Below are 19,473 nucleotides of genomic sequence, written 5' to 3'. Positions count from 1 at the left end.
TGGAAAATATTTCCACATTGATCAAAGCTGATTGCTTTCGGACATTTCCGCCGATAGACGGAAAATACCACCAGAATTAGTGTCGCTTTTATTATAGGAAAAAGACTAATCCACATGCGTCGAGCAACAAATGTTGAATATTTATCTTCCCGAAGTCGAGCAAATTAAATAAACAGGCGAGCTCCATTGTTAACTCTGAGATATTACGATTTACATGTGATATAAAAAGTTTTAAAAAGTTGTTAGGCAACCGACCGCTTCTCTGAAAAAAAGCCTTTCTTGGACATACACAAAAAGCGAACATACATTTTCGCTTTTATATATATATATATATATATATATATATATATATATATATATATATAGATTAATATCCTGACAACATGGTTGCTCTACCTCAGCTGGTTTGTAATGACGGCAGTTTAGGTACTAGTGGTCTTAGTCCCTTGGAGGATGCTGAGGTAGGTACAGCAGTCATTCCAAGATGCAGTACTGATAGAACTTCTCCAATGCTTCGAAATGGTGGTGATGGATAAAACACTGTGCTTATTTCTGGACAAAAATAAGGTGAAGCATCCCTCTGAGTATCCACAAAAATAAGTTAAAACCCTGCCAAACATACTCAGTAATTGAGCTGCTGTAGATTCTGTTTGCCAGATAGGCCACCTAAAAACCTTCTGCCAACCAACCTTGTTACAAATAAACCCAAACTCATTGCAATGCAAAGTGATTGTAAATCGGGCATCTTCAATATTTGAAGAATAAATTTTTAAAATAAGAAATTAAACAAGTTGTTAAATGCAAAGTGGAATGAAATGTAAAATAAATGTAAATGTAATAAATAAGTGGATAAAAATATATAGAAATATAATAATATACAAATATAAATATATAAACCTGCATATTAAACAAATGTAAAATATTTGAAAAGTTTAGTTGATTTAATGGCATGGGGAAACCAGGTTCAGCATAGATGCCCATATAAACATCACTTAAGAAAATTGAAAAGTTACAAAAAATATTTTTACCAGATCCTTTTTTTTTTTTTTTTCAAAAGATACATTCACCTGATTACTTAACAACGGTAAAATGTTCGATCTTTTAAATATGTTAGTGTGTCAAATCAAACGAATCAGTTATCGATTCCATCAAATCAGTTTATTCCAACAATCATTCACATTTGTGAACTGATCCTTAAATCAAAGTAAAATAAAAACTTGCTTTTATTTGGCTGCATCATCAGCAGCTGGGAAGTTTCACTATAAAGTGTAGATCTTATGTAACCCATGCTATTAACCACAAGTCAGCCATAATTTTTTTACTAATATATATATATATATATATTATTTTCGAGGGTAAACAGTTACACATGCTCACTACAAACAGCCATTTGTTTCAATGAGACTTCGTCAGGCAACCCTGAACTATTCGACGCTATAGAAAAAATAGAAAAAAATTGCTTTTTTTTCTATAGCGTCGAATAGTTCAGGGTCGCCTGACGAAGTCTCATTGACTGAAACAGATGACTGTTTGTAGCGACCATATGTAACTGCTTACCCTCGAAAAATATTTTGCTCTTGTTATCGTGCACTAACAACCTCGTTGTATTCATTAGTCTCTACTTTTGAACATCTTAAACCTGCATGTATATATATATATATACACACACACATACACGTAGATTTGTTGCTGATTTTTTAAACGATAATATGGTTAATTTAGCATCTTCACCTTGAAAATCGAGTTTCTCAGGAAATCACCCATACTTTTATTTGAACGAAAACATATTTTTTTATTTATTTATTCTATTTTAAAACAGTAATCTACGGACATACATGTTTCGGGGCCCTATAATATATATATATATATATATATATATATACGAGCAGTTATCAGTTAACATAAAAACGAAATGTAAGAAACCCCCAGACGTACCCCTCCACCGTACTGTATACCGATACTCTATGGCTGACTGGGATAGCTTTCGTACATTCATATCTGATTTACCTCTGCACCTCTCCACCTCTGCACTCCATGTTTAAAAAGGAAGTGTCCTCTATAGTATCAGATATGACCGAATGGTTAATTGTAGGCATAGACCAATTCATACCATCTAAAAAATTCCAACAAAAACCTAACAGCCAGCCATGGTTCTCCCCAGAATGTGCTGCTGCTATCGCGCACAGAAATCACTTTTTCCATAGCTACAAAAAAATAGATGCACTGAGACTAAAGCTGCTTTCAGGACTGCCAGCAACCACTGTAAAAGAGTAATAAAAAATGCAAGAGAGCTATATGCCCAGTCTGTTAAATCCAAGGTAGCTGATCAGCGGCTTGGTTCCCACCAGTTTTGGCAAATAACAAATTGAATCCTGAACAGAAGTGTGCGTTCTATCCCAACAATTATCAATGGACCAGAGGTTATCTCGTCAGCGTCAGACAAGGCCAAACTATTTGCAAAGAACTTTGCAGCTAATTCTACCCTATGCGACGAAGGCAATCAACTCCCCATATTTCCTCCTATAACACAGAACAAGCTAGGTAACATACAAATATCCGTGCATGAGGTCGCCAAGCTAATCAAGAACCTAGATTCCAGTAAAGCAACTGGCCCTGATGGCATCCCAATTATAGTGTTAAAAAAGCTTCAACCAGAACTTGCTCCCATACTTACGAAACTATTTAAGCGCTGCCTTAAGGAGAAGTTCTTTCCGACTCCCTGGAAGACCTCATCAGTTTGCCCTGTATTTAAGAATTCAGGTGATAAGTCATCTCCCTCTCAGTACAGACCAATAAGTCTCCTGTGTGTTATAAGTAAGTTGCTGGAATCCATATTAAATAGAGAAATAGTCAACCACCTCAGCAGGAATAACCTTCTTAGTGACACACAATATGGTTTCCGCTCTGTAAGATCTACCGCAGATGTGCTGACGGTTATATCCCACAGGATTAGTGAATCTCTTGACAAACGCTTCCTTTCTAGGGCAATTGCTCTTGACATATCAAAGTCCTTCGACAAGGTATGGCATAAGGGTCTACTTCACAAGATTTCCAGCTACGGTATAACTGGAAATGTTTTCTCAATCATTAAATCATTTCTCTCCGATAGGCTCATAAGAGTTGTGGTAGATGGACAAAAATCGGAGGCCTGCAATATAAATGTTGGAGTCCCTCAGGGGTCAATCCTGGGCCCAACTCTCTTCCTGATCTACATCAATGACCTCCCTAAACACATACTTAAATCATTCGTTGACATCTATGCTGATGACACGACCATCTACGGCAACACATCAAAGGCTGTAAACGACAAAGTTCTCTCGGATTCTCTCTCCTCTGATCTCGAGAGCGTGGTTCAGTGGGGGAAGACGTGGCTGGTTACCTTTAATGCATCCAAAACCAAACACCTATCCTTACATCATCAATGCTCTGATTCCCATCTGGCATCAATTGTGATGGATGGCTCTCGTCTGGGTGAGGCCCCGTGTTTTGACAAGCTTCTGGGTTTGACCTTTACTCCTGATCTGAAATGGAACACGTACATCAAGTCTGTTGCCAAGGTCGCTGGAAAGATGGTGGGATCCTTCTACCGCTCCAGAAGATACCTCACTACTGATGCAATTCTCTATCTATATAAAAGCCAAGTACGTCCAAGGATGGAATACTGTTGCCATATCTGGGCAGGAGCTGCTAAAAACAGCCTATCCTGCCTTGACAGAGTACAAAATAGACTTCGTGGCTTAGTGGGGGATGCCCTTTTCTCTACCCTGCAACCTCTTTCCCACAGAAGAGACGTTGCGAGCCTATCCTTGTTTTATCGTTATTTCCATGGCAGGTGCTCGTCTGAACTCCAATCTCTGGTCCCCCCTCGCCAATCTTTCATGAAAAACACCCATCTAGCTGAATCCACTATGAAAAATTTCCCCCACTCTATATCTGTGCCTAAATCAAAACGCGGATTCCATGAACAAAGCTTCTTTCTTAGAAGTGCACGCCTGTGGAACTCTGTTCCGTCTGCCTGCTTCCCACCTGACTACAACTTGGATGTGTTCAAGTCCAATGTTAACAAATTCCTAATGAACCGCCCCCTTAAGTAAACACTTCATCAAATCTCTACACTAACGTAATGTACTTGCAATAACCCTTATCCCTGAGTGGTTTCCGGGCCTTGATAAGTGGTGATCACTGTGTAAAAAAAAAAAAAAAAAAAAAAAAAAAAAGCGAGCAAACAATAAAACATTTAAAAAAACACTTTGAAACGAGTTAAAACATATTTAATCTGAAAAGGAAACACTAGATAAGTGGATAGTCCTTAATCCGCAGAGTTTTGAAGAAATACTTTCCTTCTCATCAGAGGGTAGGAATTAGCAAAATGCAGGATCGGATTTTGCATGCAAAAGTATTTGATGAAACAACAACTAAGTCAAAGATCTTATTTGAAAACAAAAAAAGTGAAGCAGAGGGAATATGGTGAAGAAAAAGGTGATTACACATGAATGGATAGTCTGGTGGAAGATTAATAATCCAGTGACCGTAAAATCCAAGTATATAATTTCAAGAAAGTTAATTGAATTTCCATTTGCACAAGTAAAATCCAAAAATCCCGTAATTGGAAGAACATGGTCCAGAATAATCCAAAGGCCGAAATCTATGAAAAAATTCACAAAAATGTGTACAAGGAAAATTTTTTAATTTTATTATATATATATATATATATATATATATATATATATATATATATATATATATATATATATATATATATATATACTAGCAGGCAGGTTCGACGTTGACCAGAAATATGGATACCAAAATATCTCACACTTATCAGAATCTGTGAAATCGACTATTTTTCAATCGAATCGATTAATTGCCTGCTCTAGCTGAAAACCTACCATGGTGCGCTGGGAGGAAGTTTCACATGTCTCCTCGCACTGACTTAGTTCACAATACATTGTAGTCTACAATGCACTGTAGAGAATCTACTATTTTATAAAATTATTTTATATAATGGCTAGAATTAAAGTTTAAAATGCAAAAGTCAAGTATCATTTGCAAGAAACATTCCTTTCGAACGCACACCTGTCTTATCAAAGAACCTAGTGTCGATTTTATATGCTGGGCTCTTCTGCTTGTGTGGTGATGAAACTTTTTAAATGCGTTTGTGATGTTAGGCTATATAAGAGTGTTAACTGTTGTTGAAATTGGACTTTTCCTTCTTTAATCAGTTTTTTTTTTATTATTGGTTTTCAATACTAAATCTATTCAAGAACACTCTCAAACGCATAAAATACAATTGTGTCAAATTTCAAACAAATCAGTGCAGCTGTTTCGGAGTGCATAGGGAATGAACTCGCACACCCACACACAAAGTTCCTTTTACAGTAGAACCCCGGGTTATGGTGGCTCTAGGAGACTTTTTTTCAGCAATGTGAAATACGATATTTTCGGTCCCTGTTTACGGTATTTGCCTCGCCTTACGGTGTTATTTATAATGTTATTTTATTATATACATGTGTATTATATACTGTACTTTACTAATTGTTAGTAATTTTAATATCGTATCCCGGGGTTTTGCAGGTAGAGATATATCAATGTTTGATCAAACAACAGTGACAATTCTGTTTGTTTTTCTGATCTGTCCTTTTGGGTTGACACCCAAAGATCTAATGTTCTGCTCGAACGTGAACAGGAACTCACCATATCTGCTAACGTTATGAGTTACAAATTTTAAATTGGTGAATTTTTTGAGAAATTCGATTAAACCCGTTTTAAAAGCATTTTATTACACCTCCCTCATATCAAGCTTAGTTGGTTGTTATTAGTTTGTTCGAATGAGTATGGCTTCAATGATGGGGAGGGAGAGGTTGCAATTTGAAACAGCAAGGATGACAGTGATTTTTCTATGTTTCTGAAATCTTTTTTAATCATGTCATGTGCTGCTAGATTGTTGGTAAATGAAGTTGTGCGGAGAGGACTTTACATGTAAAGCAACGAGAAAAAACTAATTCTGATAGAGAAATTGCTCTGAAAGTATTCTCCAAGAGAAGTGAGGAGATTGGCAGTGGAGAGCGAGAAGAAAGCAAAAACAGGGAATCATCAGTGCAGGGTGACACAATTAACACTGGTCGGGAGATTCGAACCAGGCAACGAAGCTATCTCTGACTCCATTTGCAAGAAACAAATCCACAAGGAAACCGTTAACCGAGAGAAGTACAGTTGAAATTTAAACATTTTTTCTTTTAAATGTAAAGACGGTGAGAGGGATGTAATGATTATCACATCATGATCTGCGCATGTAAGCTTAAGTGACCGACTTTAAACTTCAACTTAGAATGCTCAACAATAAAAACCGAGTTCTTAAAGGGGTTGAAATAATTATTACTATAATTATTTTTTTTATACCAACAGACACTAATGTTTCATTCTTTCGGGATACTACCAGGGGCCGCCCGTCGTAAAATACACTTAAATATAATATTTTTATTCATGCAAATTTCGTATATATTATTATAGAGTAAATTTTCTATCGATTATTATATATTATATTATCCAAATATATAATAGTGATTTCAAAAGATATATATATATATATATATATATGTGTGTTATATACATATATATATATATGTGTGTGTGTGTGTGTGTGTGTGTGTTATATATATATATGTTATATATATATGTGTGTGTGTGTGTGTGTTACATATAACACATGTGTGTGTGTTATATATATATATATATATATATATGTGTGTGTGTGTTATATATATATATATATGTGTTATATATATATATGTGTGTGTGTGTTATATATATACATATATATATATGTGTGTGTTATATATATATATATGTGTGTTATATATATATATGTGTGTGTGTTATATATATATATATATGTGTGTGTGTTATATATATATGTGTGTGTGTTATATATATGTGTGTTATATATATATGTGTGTTATATATATATATGTGTGTTATATATATATATATGTGTGTGTTATATATATATGTGTTATATATATATATATATATATATGTTATATATATATGTGTGTGTGTTATATATATATGTGTGTGTTATATATATATAGCTTTGGTTTCATCAGCTAGAACTGAAACCCAAACATAGATTGTGCCAGTCTTAGTCGTTACCGTTTGATCTATCATTAGCTGGATAAGAAATAGCTCAAAATGAACTATGGTTGACGTATGAATTTATATATACGGTTCTGGTCAAAATCATTAGACCACTTAAGAAACTAAACGTTTACACATATTATCGAATTCTTAATCAAACAAATGGTTGCAACCATTGCCAAAAGGGAAAATATGATGGAAAAAAATGAAGTCTGCTTCATTCGAAACCTTAACCCTGATCTAAACATTTTCACCTGGTCAAAATGATAAGACCACTGATAATTTATCTAATAAAAGGCAATTATAAATTACTTAAAAGGGTTCAGTATTTAGTATAGCCCCCCATTATTACGAATTACTTCAAAATTTCTCTTCAGCATGCTTGCGACTAAGTTTTTTATGAGTTGCGAAGGAATTTTATCCCATGTACTGAAAACTAAATCAGAAAGTTCCTTTATCGAATCATACTGGGTTCCATCCTTGAACACCTCTTTTGCCATCCATCCCCAAAGATTTTCAATGGTATTGAGGTCCGGAGAACATGCTAGATGATCTAACAATTCTATATTATTTTAAGAAATGTATTCTTGTGCTTGTCGAGAAGTGTGTATCGCAGCGTTGTCTTGCTGGAAAATCCAATTTCTTCCACACAGACGTGGACCTTCAGTCCTGATAGAAGCATTTTCAAGCATTGAAATGTACTTCAATGATGTTTGCCGGCTTTTCACTACTTACAACTTTTAGGATCCCAGCTGACGAGAAAGCACCCCAGATCATTAAAGACCCTCCTCCACTATGCCGAGTTGAAAAAGTCTCTTTGGGCAAATTTTTATCATGCCAATAGTGTTAAAAGCCATCTGGACCATCTAGATTAAACTTTTTCTCATCGGAGAAAATTACATTTTCCCACTTCTCTTCATCCCAAGTCTGGTATTTGGCAGCATATTTAAGTCGGTTAGTTTTGTGCTGTTCAAGAAGACGTGCTTTCTGCAGTCGCTTTAAATGATTGAAACCCTTCATTTTCAGATGCCTTCTGATGGTTTTAGGACTACATTCTGCTGCTGTTTGACTTTTCAATCGACTTGAGCTCATACTGGAGTTTTTTTAAACTTCTTCTGATACGGCGATCCAGTGATGGGGTTATTTTTTTGGTCGACCTGGACTCTTTGTGCCCATATTGATCTGGATTTCTTAAAAAATTTGTGATGACCGTTTTGCTACGATTCACTTCGTTTGCAATGGATCTATGGGAGAGTCCACCCCATTAAACTTAAAGATCCTTCCTCTCTCAAACTCTGATAATGGTTTCCATTTTTCCATTTATAATTTAGTAAGATGTTTTTTATCCACTAACAAGTTGCTTTTAGTAACATAGAAAGCTCTTTTCGTATTCATTTTTTCAAAACTAGCCGATTTTATTAAAGTGGTCTTATCATTTTGACCAGGTGAAAACGTTTGTTTTCTAAAAAATAATTATTAAATCAGGGTTAAGGTTTCGAATGAAGCAGATTTCATTTTTTTCCATCATGTTTTCCCTTTTGGCAATGGTTTCAACCATTTGTTTGATTAAAAATTCGATAATATGCGTAAACGCTTAGTTTCTTAAGTGGTCTTATGATTTTGACCAGGGCTGTATTTGCACATACGTGCAAGAGAACTTTCAGTTGACATACTCCTGCCAAGTTCTAATTTCCTTAAATTTTGACTCCTTAGCAACTATTTTACTGGCTACAACCTCATTAAAAAACGGGCCCAACAAATGCAGTCATTTGACCTGCCTTAAGCCGCTCTGTAACTTTGTGTTCCAGGAGAGATACTGTTTGAAAATGAAGACGGACAGACAAACATAATGAGTTTTATAAATGACATTACAATGAGTGAATATGTCACATTGCCACTTTCATTTCAGTTTTTTTTTTTTTTTTACTCAAACATAGTTTAAGTAATACGCGTTTTTTAGTATTACTTTACTCTTATTCACGTGATTAAAATAGGAATTAACAATTTATTGAAAATATATTTGCAAACAAAACTGGTTTTCTAATAATTAAAGAAAATAGGTAAAACACTTGCACTAAATGAATATCGAACGATTTCATTACGAACAGAAAAGAGTTAATTCAAAATATTGACGGAGAATTCTGAATCAATTCGAAAAATAACTAAAGCATTTTACGATTTGCAAACCGCAAATCATAAGCAGATAACATTAAGCTTTCGATGGGTAAGGTGATGATTAAGATTAAATTAAAAAATATTTTTTAGATCCTTAAAAATATAGTTTACTTGCTCCCTTACAAAAAAATGTGTTTTTTAAAATTTTATTTATTATTAATGTTTTTACTATTACTCTAATTTACGTGATTAAAATAAGAATTAACAATTTATTGAAAATATAATCGCAAACAAAACTGTTATGATAATTTAAAAAAACAAAAAGGTAAAAGACTTGTAAAGAACGCTTTCAATGCTAACAGAACAGAGTTAATTCAAAATATTGACGAAGAATCAGTTCGAGAAATAACCAAAGCATTTTACGATTTGCAAGCCACGAAAAAATAAACAGATGACACTAAGCATGCGAAGAGTAAGATTATCGTTAGGATTTTATATATTAATATTTTTAAATATATTTTAGCTCCTTAAAAAATAATTACCCGCTCTGCAACCTTCCATCTCGGAGGAGATAGAGTTTGAAATAAAAATAGGGACAGACAGACAAACATGGTAAGTTTTATAAATGAGATAATATTTTAGTAAAATTGGTTGAGCACACAAAAGCCAAAAGTATAAAAGCCTTCTATATGCAAAGAGTATGTATACAATAATACAATTGAATTTGTTAAACGTGAAAACAGAAACGAAAAGCTAGAAAAATGTACATCTAAAATGGAAGGATAAATGAAATGATATGAAATTTACAGTCATATAAATCGTTCAAAGATATTCATATTTTTTCTTCGAATACCATGTCCAAGATTAACTTTTCATAAAATGATATTTCTTCCCTTTTTTGAGTAGAGAGTATCACGTGACCATACTTGCATGAAAGAACGATGACAAAGGTAAAAAGGAATAAAAATGATGAGAGGAAAATTTTCCTTTTAATAAAGAAGTTGACCGGTGTCAACAGCTTGGTGAGTTGTACTATGTGACCTATAGATCACTGCTTCTAGAAATTTCGAAAGCGATTCTACTTTATAGATGGCATCAGAAAAATTTCCTCTCTTTGAATCAAATGTCTGGAATCGCTAAAGACCGTTAAACTATTGCACATAGAAAAAGATATCAGGTTCTTCTGAAAAGATGAAATTGTGAAAAAAGAATATTTACTTACCTTCTTCATGGATCTTTTTTTGAAATATAAAATTGAAGCAAAGAAAAAAGTGAAATAGACTCACCTATTCATATCTGCTCGACTTTCTGTCATAAAATAATATGTTCTGGATCCATATTTCTCTGCCTTGAAGCAATAGTCTTTATTGGTGTCCAGATATCGAGAGATACAATAATTTGCTAATGGGAATGCTCCAAGAGGTGTGTCTTCCTGATTAAACAAAGAGAAATAAAAAAGGAATATAAAACGTTTGTAAATTTATACAAGATATATACTCGAGAATCAAAACGAATTAGTTATTGTCTTTAGTTAATATTAGTTTAGTTTGGTTAATTATACACGAAATTGGTTTTTGATGTGGGGAAAATCAGGTTTTTAAAAGGGGCACTCGGGATTGAAACAAAAATAAAAAATGCCTCAGTGTAGAAGGACTTTTTCTTCACTGACTGAAGACTGAATACACTAAGTGTAGAATCAGAACAGATACTGCGTTTGGTTTCTAAAGCTTATTCTGCTGCATGCCTTGACTGTTTTTATGCATTGACACTATGATAGTGTTATTAAGGCCTTCCATTTCATCGAATATGAATTTATTCATCCTATCACCACCACCAATATTATAAATAATGAGTCGCCAAAAAATTGGGGAAAAAAAAAGACTAGGAGAAATTGGAATCAAAGAGAAGAGTGAGGTTATACGAAGAACGACAATGATGAAAACAGTCGAAATATTAAGTAAAATCCTTAGAACACAGAAACCAAGCCACATAACCAACAAACGATTACCAGCCACAGATAAATGTAGAGTGGGCAAAGCACATATGCACACATTGTTGCAAAAGGTCAGTAAGAATACAAAGTGCACTGACCAGACATCCACTGGAAGGGTGCAAGAATATTGGAACTTTTTGGAATCACTTAAATTTCAGAGAATACAAATGGTCGCTTTTAGTCATAAATCAATGGTAAACAGCTGTTGTAATAATACAAAATCATTTACAAAATTATCAAAAGAAGTGAAGAGTGTTGGAAATCTGGGGATACTTATTTCAGTTAAGAGGACACTACTGGTCATTATCAGTAAGCAATCACTGATTATGACTTGCATGAAAACTCTTAGTGAGTTAATAATAATAATAGTCGTTTTATATTTAAATATACAACAGAGCTTCAGTCTAGAAGGGTTTCTTTTTCATTCACCAAGAAGAGAAAAGGTCAAGTGTAGTTTCAGAACAGATATTACGCTTTGCTCTTAGCCAAAAGACTAAGATTTTGAGTAGTCATTTACCATATTTTATTGTTGCTATGAGAAAGTTAATGCTTTGTGAACTTTTGGGATATAGAGCGTCTTCAACATATCATCTAGTTTAAAATTTTAATCACATCAAAACTGTGTTGTGGCAACGATATTGAATTGAAATCCAACGTAAGCTTTGTTCACCGTTTGAACCCAGCGATAGTAAAAAAATAATTATATATATATATATATATATATATATATATATATATATATATACACTTATATTTCCTTTTTATATATGCCAATCCTTATTTAAGAAGCTCAATGTAATTACAGAGCATATAATGAATGAATGACAAAATACTATATTACAAATTTCATGAGGTTGACCATCTTACAATTTATTCCTTTAATTCAGTTGAGACTTACAATTCTTGATAGTATATGTTTCATAGAACAAAATCTACCACTTAATTATTATATCAATCAGTGAATTTATTTTACCCTTAACTCATTAGAAGAAATAGCAACAAGCAAAAGGAAATAAAATGCGTTTGGACATGATTAAAAACTCTGACAATTGAAAGAGAAGCTGCAAATACCTTATAGTTTGATTACATTACGCCATTTTGAATTTAATATATATATATATATATATATATATATATATATATTCACAAAATCAAGACAACAAAGGTTGGATTGATAACAACAAGTAGTGTATTTTCATTACACTACTTGTTGCTATCATCCAACCTTTGTTGTCTTGATTTTGTGAAAATAATATATGAATGCTCGAGTACAAAAACTGGTAATTTTTAAGCTTACAAATTAAGTCACCTTATACTGACTTAAAACTTATTGGTACATGAATGATTACCGAATTCTCCATTATATAAACATAATATAAATTCGGAACATTATATATATGCATGGATAAATGAATAAAATATTTAATTGCTTTCTTCAAACGTAAGGAACTTTGTAGAGAAAATATGAAAAGCTCCTGAATTAAAGCAATATTGCGTTATTCACTTACTTTACCAGGAAGTATGAACACTGTATAGAATCTTAAATAGGTATATTTCCATTCCATTTTGTAAGATTATATTCATGATTTAGAAGCCAAGACGTTGGATAAAAATCAAAGATGACTTTAACCCGGCGTTTGAACCCAGCGAACTTTGCAAGATGGTATAACTTAATCTTGCCACACTGATGAGTATTATTAAGACAAAATATATGCGAATGATTAAAATATATATCTATACACCTATATAACTTTATTAAACATTTCAAAGTTACACAGAAGTATTCACTTAATTCACATATTGTTTTATTGCTGCGTCTTACACGTGTTTCATTGAAGGGCATGAATATACCAAATCATCAGAGACTTACATAAATTCCTCAGTAAAACTATACATTTTTCTTCGTTAGATTGAAATGTTGATATTAAATGTAATACATGTAATGTTAAAATGAATACATACATACACAAACATATGTACATATATATATGAATATATTGCAAATATAAATTTTAATAACAAAGTTTTCAATAGCTCAGTGGTGTAAAGTTAGGGCTATAATGAAAATATTTAATATTATATTATATACACCATATCAAACGAATATGAAAATATTTGATATTATAGTATATAAACCATATCAAACGAATATGAAAATATTTAATATTATAGTATATAACCCATATCAAACGAATATGAAAATATTTAATATTATATTATATAACCCATATCAAACGAATATGAAAATATTTAATATTATATTATATAACCCATATCAAACGAATATGAAAATATATTATATTATATAAACCATATCAAATTAAATGTAACAAAAAAAAATGTTCACAAAATTCACCTAATTCTAGTTTTTTAATTTGTAGAATACAATTGATTCAGCCAAACACCAAGAAATCATCGATGTTCAAAATCTCGAAAATATTTAATTTATCGATTTGGCTCTTGTCAGTTCTCCATAAAAAATTAGGTAGCCCTCCAGACAGGGAAAAACGTTTAACGTTTCGCATTTCATTATATATTTTCCCATCATATTAGGTCTTTTGTCTTTTGATAAAAAAAAACATCTGAATAGTGTTGTTTGTTTACGGCCATACTTTCAAATCGTGGGATCTTAACATCATGTGCCTTAACTGTGAGACATAATCGTGCGCCATCTACATAAGTTGTTCTTTTAACTATAGGCAAACGTAAGATGAATGTTTCGACTAACCTGGAACACTAGTAAGGGATTCATCGAGTATGTGCCTTATACATTTCTAGCATCAGTAATATCTTGGTGTTAGACTAAAACAACTGTATTGTGATAATTTTGTTCCTTTACATTTGATTTGATGTCATGTATATAATATAATATTAAAATATGATGTATATGTATGCGTGTGTGTGAGACAGAGAGAGAGAGAGAGAGAAAATCGAAGAGATGTGCACGTGCGCGTAGGAGGAGGAGATATGAGACTGTGTGAACGGTATTTTCATAAATTCAGACAAGAAATTTTATTAGGATTTAGTATACAAGAGAAAATAAATATACAATAATAATCATATTCATTAAATTTAGAAAATAATAAAAAAAAAAAACAGTTTCAAAATTTCACAGACAAAAGAAACAATGTGTTTTTTTTTTGACAGTTGTTTGAAACAGGCAAAATATGTCTCGAAAGCAGCTGGCAAAAGTTATTGGTTTATGCAATCATTTTCGGCAGCTGAAAATTCTTTATGCTTTCTCTCGCCTCTGGAAAATACTTCAGTAGCAAAGCAGATACATTCAAAAGTTTTTCTTTTCTTTTTACCTGAATGATTAACTTGCACTGGTTTTATGCATTATTAAACGAAGATCTTGTATCAGAATTTATCTTTTTTGTAGTTTTAAATAATGAAACACTAAAAATTATTGTATACTAGCTGTCCCGGCCAGGCATTGTTTGAGCGAATACCAAATGAAATATTAAACAGAAAAATAGTAAATTGAATTCAACAAAAACTATATATTCATGCTTTTATCTCCAGCCGGGCTAAGTAGAATGTTATAAGATTAAGTTAGTAGAAAAATGTAGACAAACACAAAATGAAATGATAACACAGCTGGTAGCATCACACATAACTTTTCTATATCCCATTTCTTGACACAGATAGTAAAATTCCTGACCAATATCCCAGAGCGTCAGGACCAACAAGCCTCATTCTGGACCCATTTCTGACCACAATTCCTAAGGATTGTGTAACAAATGCCCATTACTCTCAGGAAGGCTGACCACACTGTGATAATGATAGACATCACTCTAAAATCTCGACCCAAAGTTGAAGAGCCACTGCTCAAAACGACAAGGTACTACAATAAAGCTAACTAGGATGCCATCAGGGATCACATCAGAGATGCTCAACGGGGAAAGTATATTTTCTCTTCCTGCTGAACACTGGAAATGAGACCACTCAATAGTTCAAAGCGGCAATTGAAGCATACATTTCCACACATAAGTTTTATAGTAAACCCCACTCTCCCCAAAAATTTACTTCCACTTGCACAGCTGCCATTGCTCAGAGGCAGCATGCATAGCACAGACTTATTCAACATAAATCCAGTACAAACAGACAAAAGTATGTAGAAACTAGAAGTAATTGTAAGAAGGAAATACCCACAGCCAAGAAAGAATATACTGAAACCACCGGAAAACGCATTGAAACACAGAAATTAAGAACTTGTGACTTCTGGAAAATCTATAACAGTGTAGTAAATAATAGGCAATCAACAATTCCCCCACTATCCAACGATCTTGAAGTTGTTTGTACGACAACCGAGAAGTCTAATCTCTACATTGGTACTTTGGACCCAGCAAACCAATCCTTCCCAAATTTTCCTTTGCAGACAGAAACCACATTAGATGATCTGAAATATACATGATATCATAAAAAACCGAGACAACTCAAAAGCATGTGAACCTGATCTCATCCCAGCTGTACTCTTAAAAATATGCTCCGCTGAGGTCGCTTCTGTTCTCTCCAAACTCTTCAACAAATGCCTTCACGAATCTTGCTGGAAAATTGCTTCTGTGGTACCAGTTTACAAGAATTCTGGCGAAAGAACTGACCCATTAAATTATCACCCAATTAGCCTCCTCCCTTTTTTCACCAAAATATTTGAGTCCATAATAATTAAAGCTCTAGTCCCGACAGCTGCTAAACTTCTGTCCGACACATAGTATGGGTTTAGGCAAGCACATTCTACTGTAGATATCCTTACTGTAATCTCTGAGCATATATACCATGCATTGGATAAAGCAGAGGAGACTAGGGTAATAATGCTAAATATATCTAAGGCTTTTGACAGGGTATGGCATGATGGTTTTGTGATGGAAATCCAATCTTATTGTATTACTGGATAAATATTTAACATGATTGAATCCTTCTTATATAAGAGAAGAATCCAGGTTGTCCTCAATGCTCGTATGACAAAACAATATGATAGAAATATGGGTGTACCACAGGGGTCGATCCTTGAACCTTTATTATTCCTGACATTCATAAATGACCTCCTTGATAAAATTTTCTCTGAGATGGGTATATTTGCTTATGAAAGCATGCTCTATAACAGACATAAGGGGAAAACGAATGAACACATATCCAGAACAATGGCAGAAACATTAGAGGAAGACCTCCAGTCTGTAGTGGGGTGGGGGCAAAAATGGATGGTCACATTCAATACTGCCAAGACTAAGCTTCTTTCTTTAATAACTACAAGAAACCTGCTAAACCACTAATGGCTATGGCTAATGATACATTACCCGAAAGTACTTCATTCAAACTCAGCTTAACATTCACGTGGGAACATGAGTTAGGACAGATACATTGGGAGAATTGCTAAGGCTGCAGCAAAGAAAGTGGGCTGTCTCTACTGTGCTAGAAAGTTACTTACGCCTGAGAGAATCACCACCATTCGCCCATGTATGGAGTATTGTTGTCACACTTAGCCGGTACATCTGCTACTAGTCTCTTCCTCTTAAACGGGGTTCAAAAAAGAGTCACCAACCTAATAGGTCCTGCACTATTAGCTAGGCTTTAACCTCTGTCCCATCGACGAAATGTTGTATCTATCTGCCTGTTTTACAAGTATTTTATTGGTGGATGCTCCGCTGAACTACAAGCCCTTGTACCTCCTCGACAAAAATGCACCCAATAAACCCAACAAGCAGCAAAATCCCACCCTTACACAGTAGAGATCCCTAGATGTAAGAAAGCCTTCTACGTAATAGTTTCTTCCTTAGGACTGCTAGACTTTGGAATTTCCTTCCGGGTTTCTGCTTTCATAACTGTACTGACATGCAGAAGTTCAAGTGTAATGTGAACAGACATCTTGTTGCTCAACTCTCTACATAGTACCCCTACAAATTATGTCTCAGGTAGTAGCCCCTACATCAAAGTGGCATTTTGCCTTGTTTAGGGTGAAAATGCAGTAAAAAAAAAACCCCAAAAAAAACAATAAATTGGTTTGTACAAAATTGCAATTAATGAAAATACTTAGAGTTGTGTAAGACTTGTGTCATGTTGATCTTACTGAAAATTGTTTGTGTATAATTGATGCTGATTTAATACTGTTAGTTAACAAACGAACGGATGATGATGGCGGTGATGGATATTGGTGGACACAAAAATGGCAATAACTGTTATTGCTATGATTGACATTAGCCCCAGACAATTGGTGTTGATGCTACGCATATATACGTGTCCAAAACAGCTTAACTATTACTTGTAAAAACCACAAAGACAAATTTATTTTAATATTAGCACAACCTCCGGCTTTGTCAAGTCGTAAAATATGCATAAATATTTTTTATTTCATACAGAAACCAAAGCATGTGCATGCGAGTATTATCTTCTTTGTAAATAGTTTACTTCTGGTAAGCAAAAAAGAAAAAAATACTCGAGCTTAGATCGAAACCAAAACCTAAAAACATTGAGTCAAGTACCTAACCATTACACCAGCTTGACACGAATTTACAAAATATTTTCAAAAAATTTTATTCTTAACAAAGAAGCATTCATGTTTCTTGACCGTGCATGCGTAGTCATGAAACAGTTGACAAGCAGATTGAAATTCGATGATCCCCCCCCACATATAATTTGCTAATTTTGACCCCCTTAAAAGCCCTTTTTTGTCAGATGAAAATGGATTAAAAGTTTTCCATATGTTTGAATACCTGATATACCACATTTCAAGTCCACACACACACACACATTCTCACTTTTATAGATATGCTAGATTAAATTATGAAGATAGGTAAATATTGCTAGGGCGGTTTTTAGAAATTGACTTCCAAACTAACATAACTCTGTAAGTTTTTATTTGTCCCTCTTTCTCTCTTCTTTATCACTTCATCACAAGTTTCTTAGACATTACCCACTGAACAGATCTTATGCTTCAAGTTCTTTGTATCTTCAAACATATAATCTATAATGTTTGATTTGGCTGTTTTGTTTTATGGCATATCAACCCTTTTCAGGTAATTTAATGCCGAATCCGGTCATTTTGGTAAAAGTTTTTATGCTTCAAGTTCTTTATATTTTCACATATTTATTCATGGTATTTGGTTTGGTTGTTTTGTAGAAGAATTTCCTTTTTGTTTGTTATTTGGATTTGCAGAACATGATTGAGTTTTGCAAAGGGAAAGGTAAAAAAAAACCCGATCAGCTCAATGTTTGGCGGATTGTAGGTCAGGAAGCGGATATCTTCAACTTGCATTATCTAGTTGCACCAGCCTAAATCAAAGAATCTTGAAAGTCCAATCATACAGTGCATATAGTGCAAGTATACTATCATGTGACGAATGCAAAAAATAAAAATAGAAACAAAAACGAACACTTCTAAATTAAATTGGGGAAAGAAAGATTTCGGTTCTCTCCATGAGATGTGAGACAAGTCGAAATTAATGTTCCCACCATTTTTTTTTTTTAGGAGCTATAATAAATAGAACACAAAGATCTGTCATCAGAAATGATAGCTGGTTAATAAAACACACACACACACACACACACACACACACACACACACACACACACACACACACATTATCAAATCGTAGAAGATAAAAGCGATGAATATTTAAAATATTTGAAGAACAAGTCTGGGTTTTATTTCATAATTAATTCTGAGGAAATTCATTTTGTCTCAAGAATATTAAATGCTTTTCGTTTTAAAATAGCCATTTGCGAAGATCTCCAAAATCAATATGTTATGAAATGAATTATTAAAAATGTGAAAACTCGACGGATGCATATTTTAAAGTGAAGCTGGTTAATCATAATCTTTGGAGAGTAAAAATCAGACTTGTTACTCTCAAAACGAAACATTCATTGTGTCTAGTTAAAAGAAATACCACCAATGACAGTGATGTTATAAAAAAAAAATATTTGTAACATTTGAAATAGTGTATTATAACATATGAAATAATAGGAGCAAAAGAAATGGTTCTTTTTTTTACCTTAAATTTTTTAAAATAGAAATCGCTCCAGGCACGATACAATGCCACTTGATACAAGGAGCTTAAAAATATTACTTCAAGGTAAAAAACTAACCAACGATAAGTGTTCGGTACATAGATTCCGATCTAGAAAACAGCAAGTTTTCTCCTTTTGTCAGAAACATCGCTCATGTAATGTGAGGCTTACATTATCCACTTTTCACTCTCCATCGGTCCAAAAGTTGTAATAACAAC

The 19,473-nt window shown here is 33.5% G+C and overlaps 1 protein-coding gene across 3 annotated transcripts in view; it reads right to left on the bottom strand.

Moving 5' to 3' along the window:
* LOC145279856 (uncharacterized) overlaps window positions 1-19,473 on the bottom strand; it is a 1,383,997-nt gene that overhangs the window by 532,779 nt on the left and 831,745 nt on the right. For all 3 annotated transcript variants that reach the window (XM_080131300.1, XM_080131301.1, XM_080131302.1), the window contains one exon: window positions 10,542-10,687. In XM_080131300.1, coding sequence (XP_079987426.1) covers window positions 10,542-10,687 — 146 coding nt within the window. The remainder of the gene's footprint in view (window positions 1-10,541; window positions 10,688-19,473) is intronic.

The sequence above is a fragment of the Euprymna scolopes genome, chromosome 7 (genome assembly GCF_053919585.1).
Source record: "Euprymna scolopes isolate OS-2025 chromosome 7, ASM5391958v1, whole genome shotgun sequence".
Taxonomy (NCBI): Eukaryota; Metazoa; Mollusca; class Cephalopoda; order Sepiida; family Sepiolidae; genus Euprymna; species Euprymna scolopes.
Note: the sequence above shows the minus strand (reverse complement) of the source record. Positions and strands in the feature narration are given on the sequence as shown.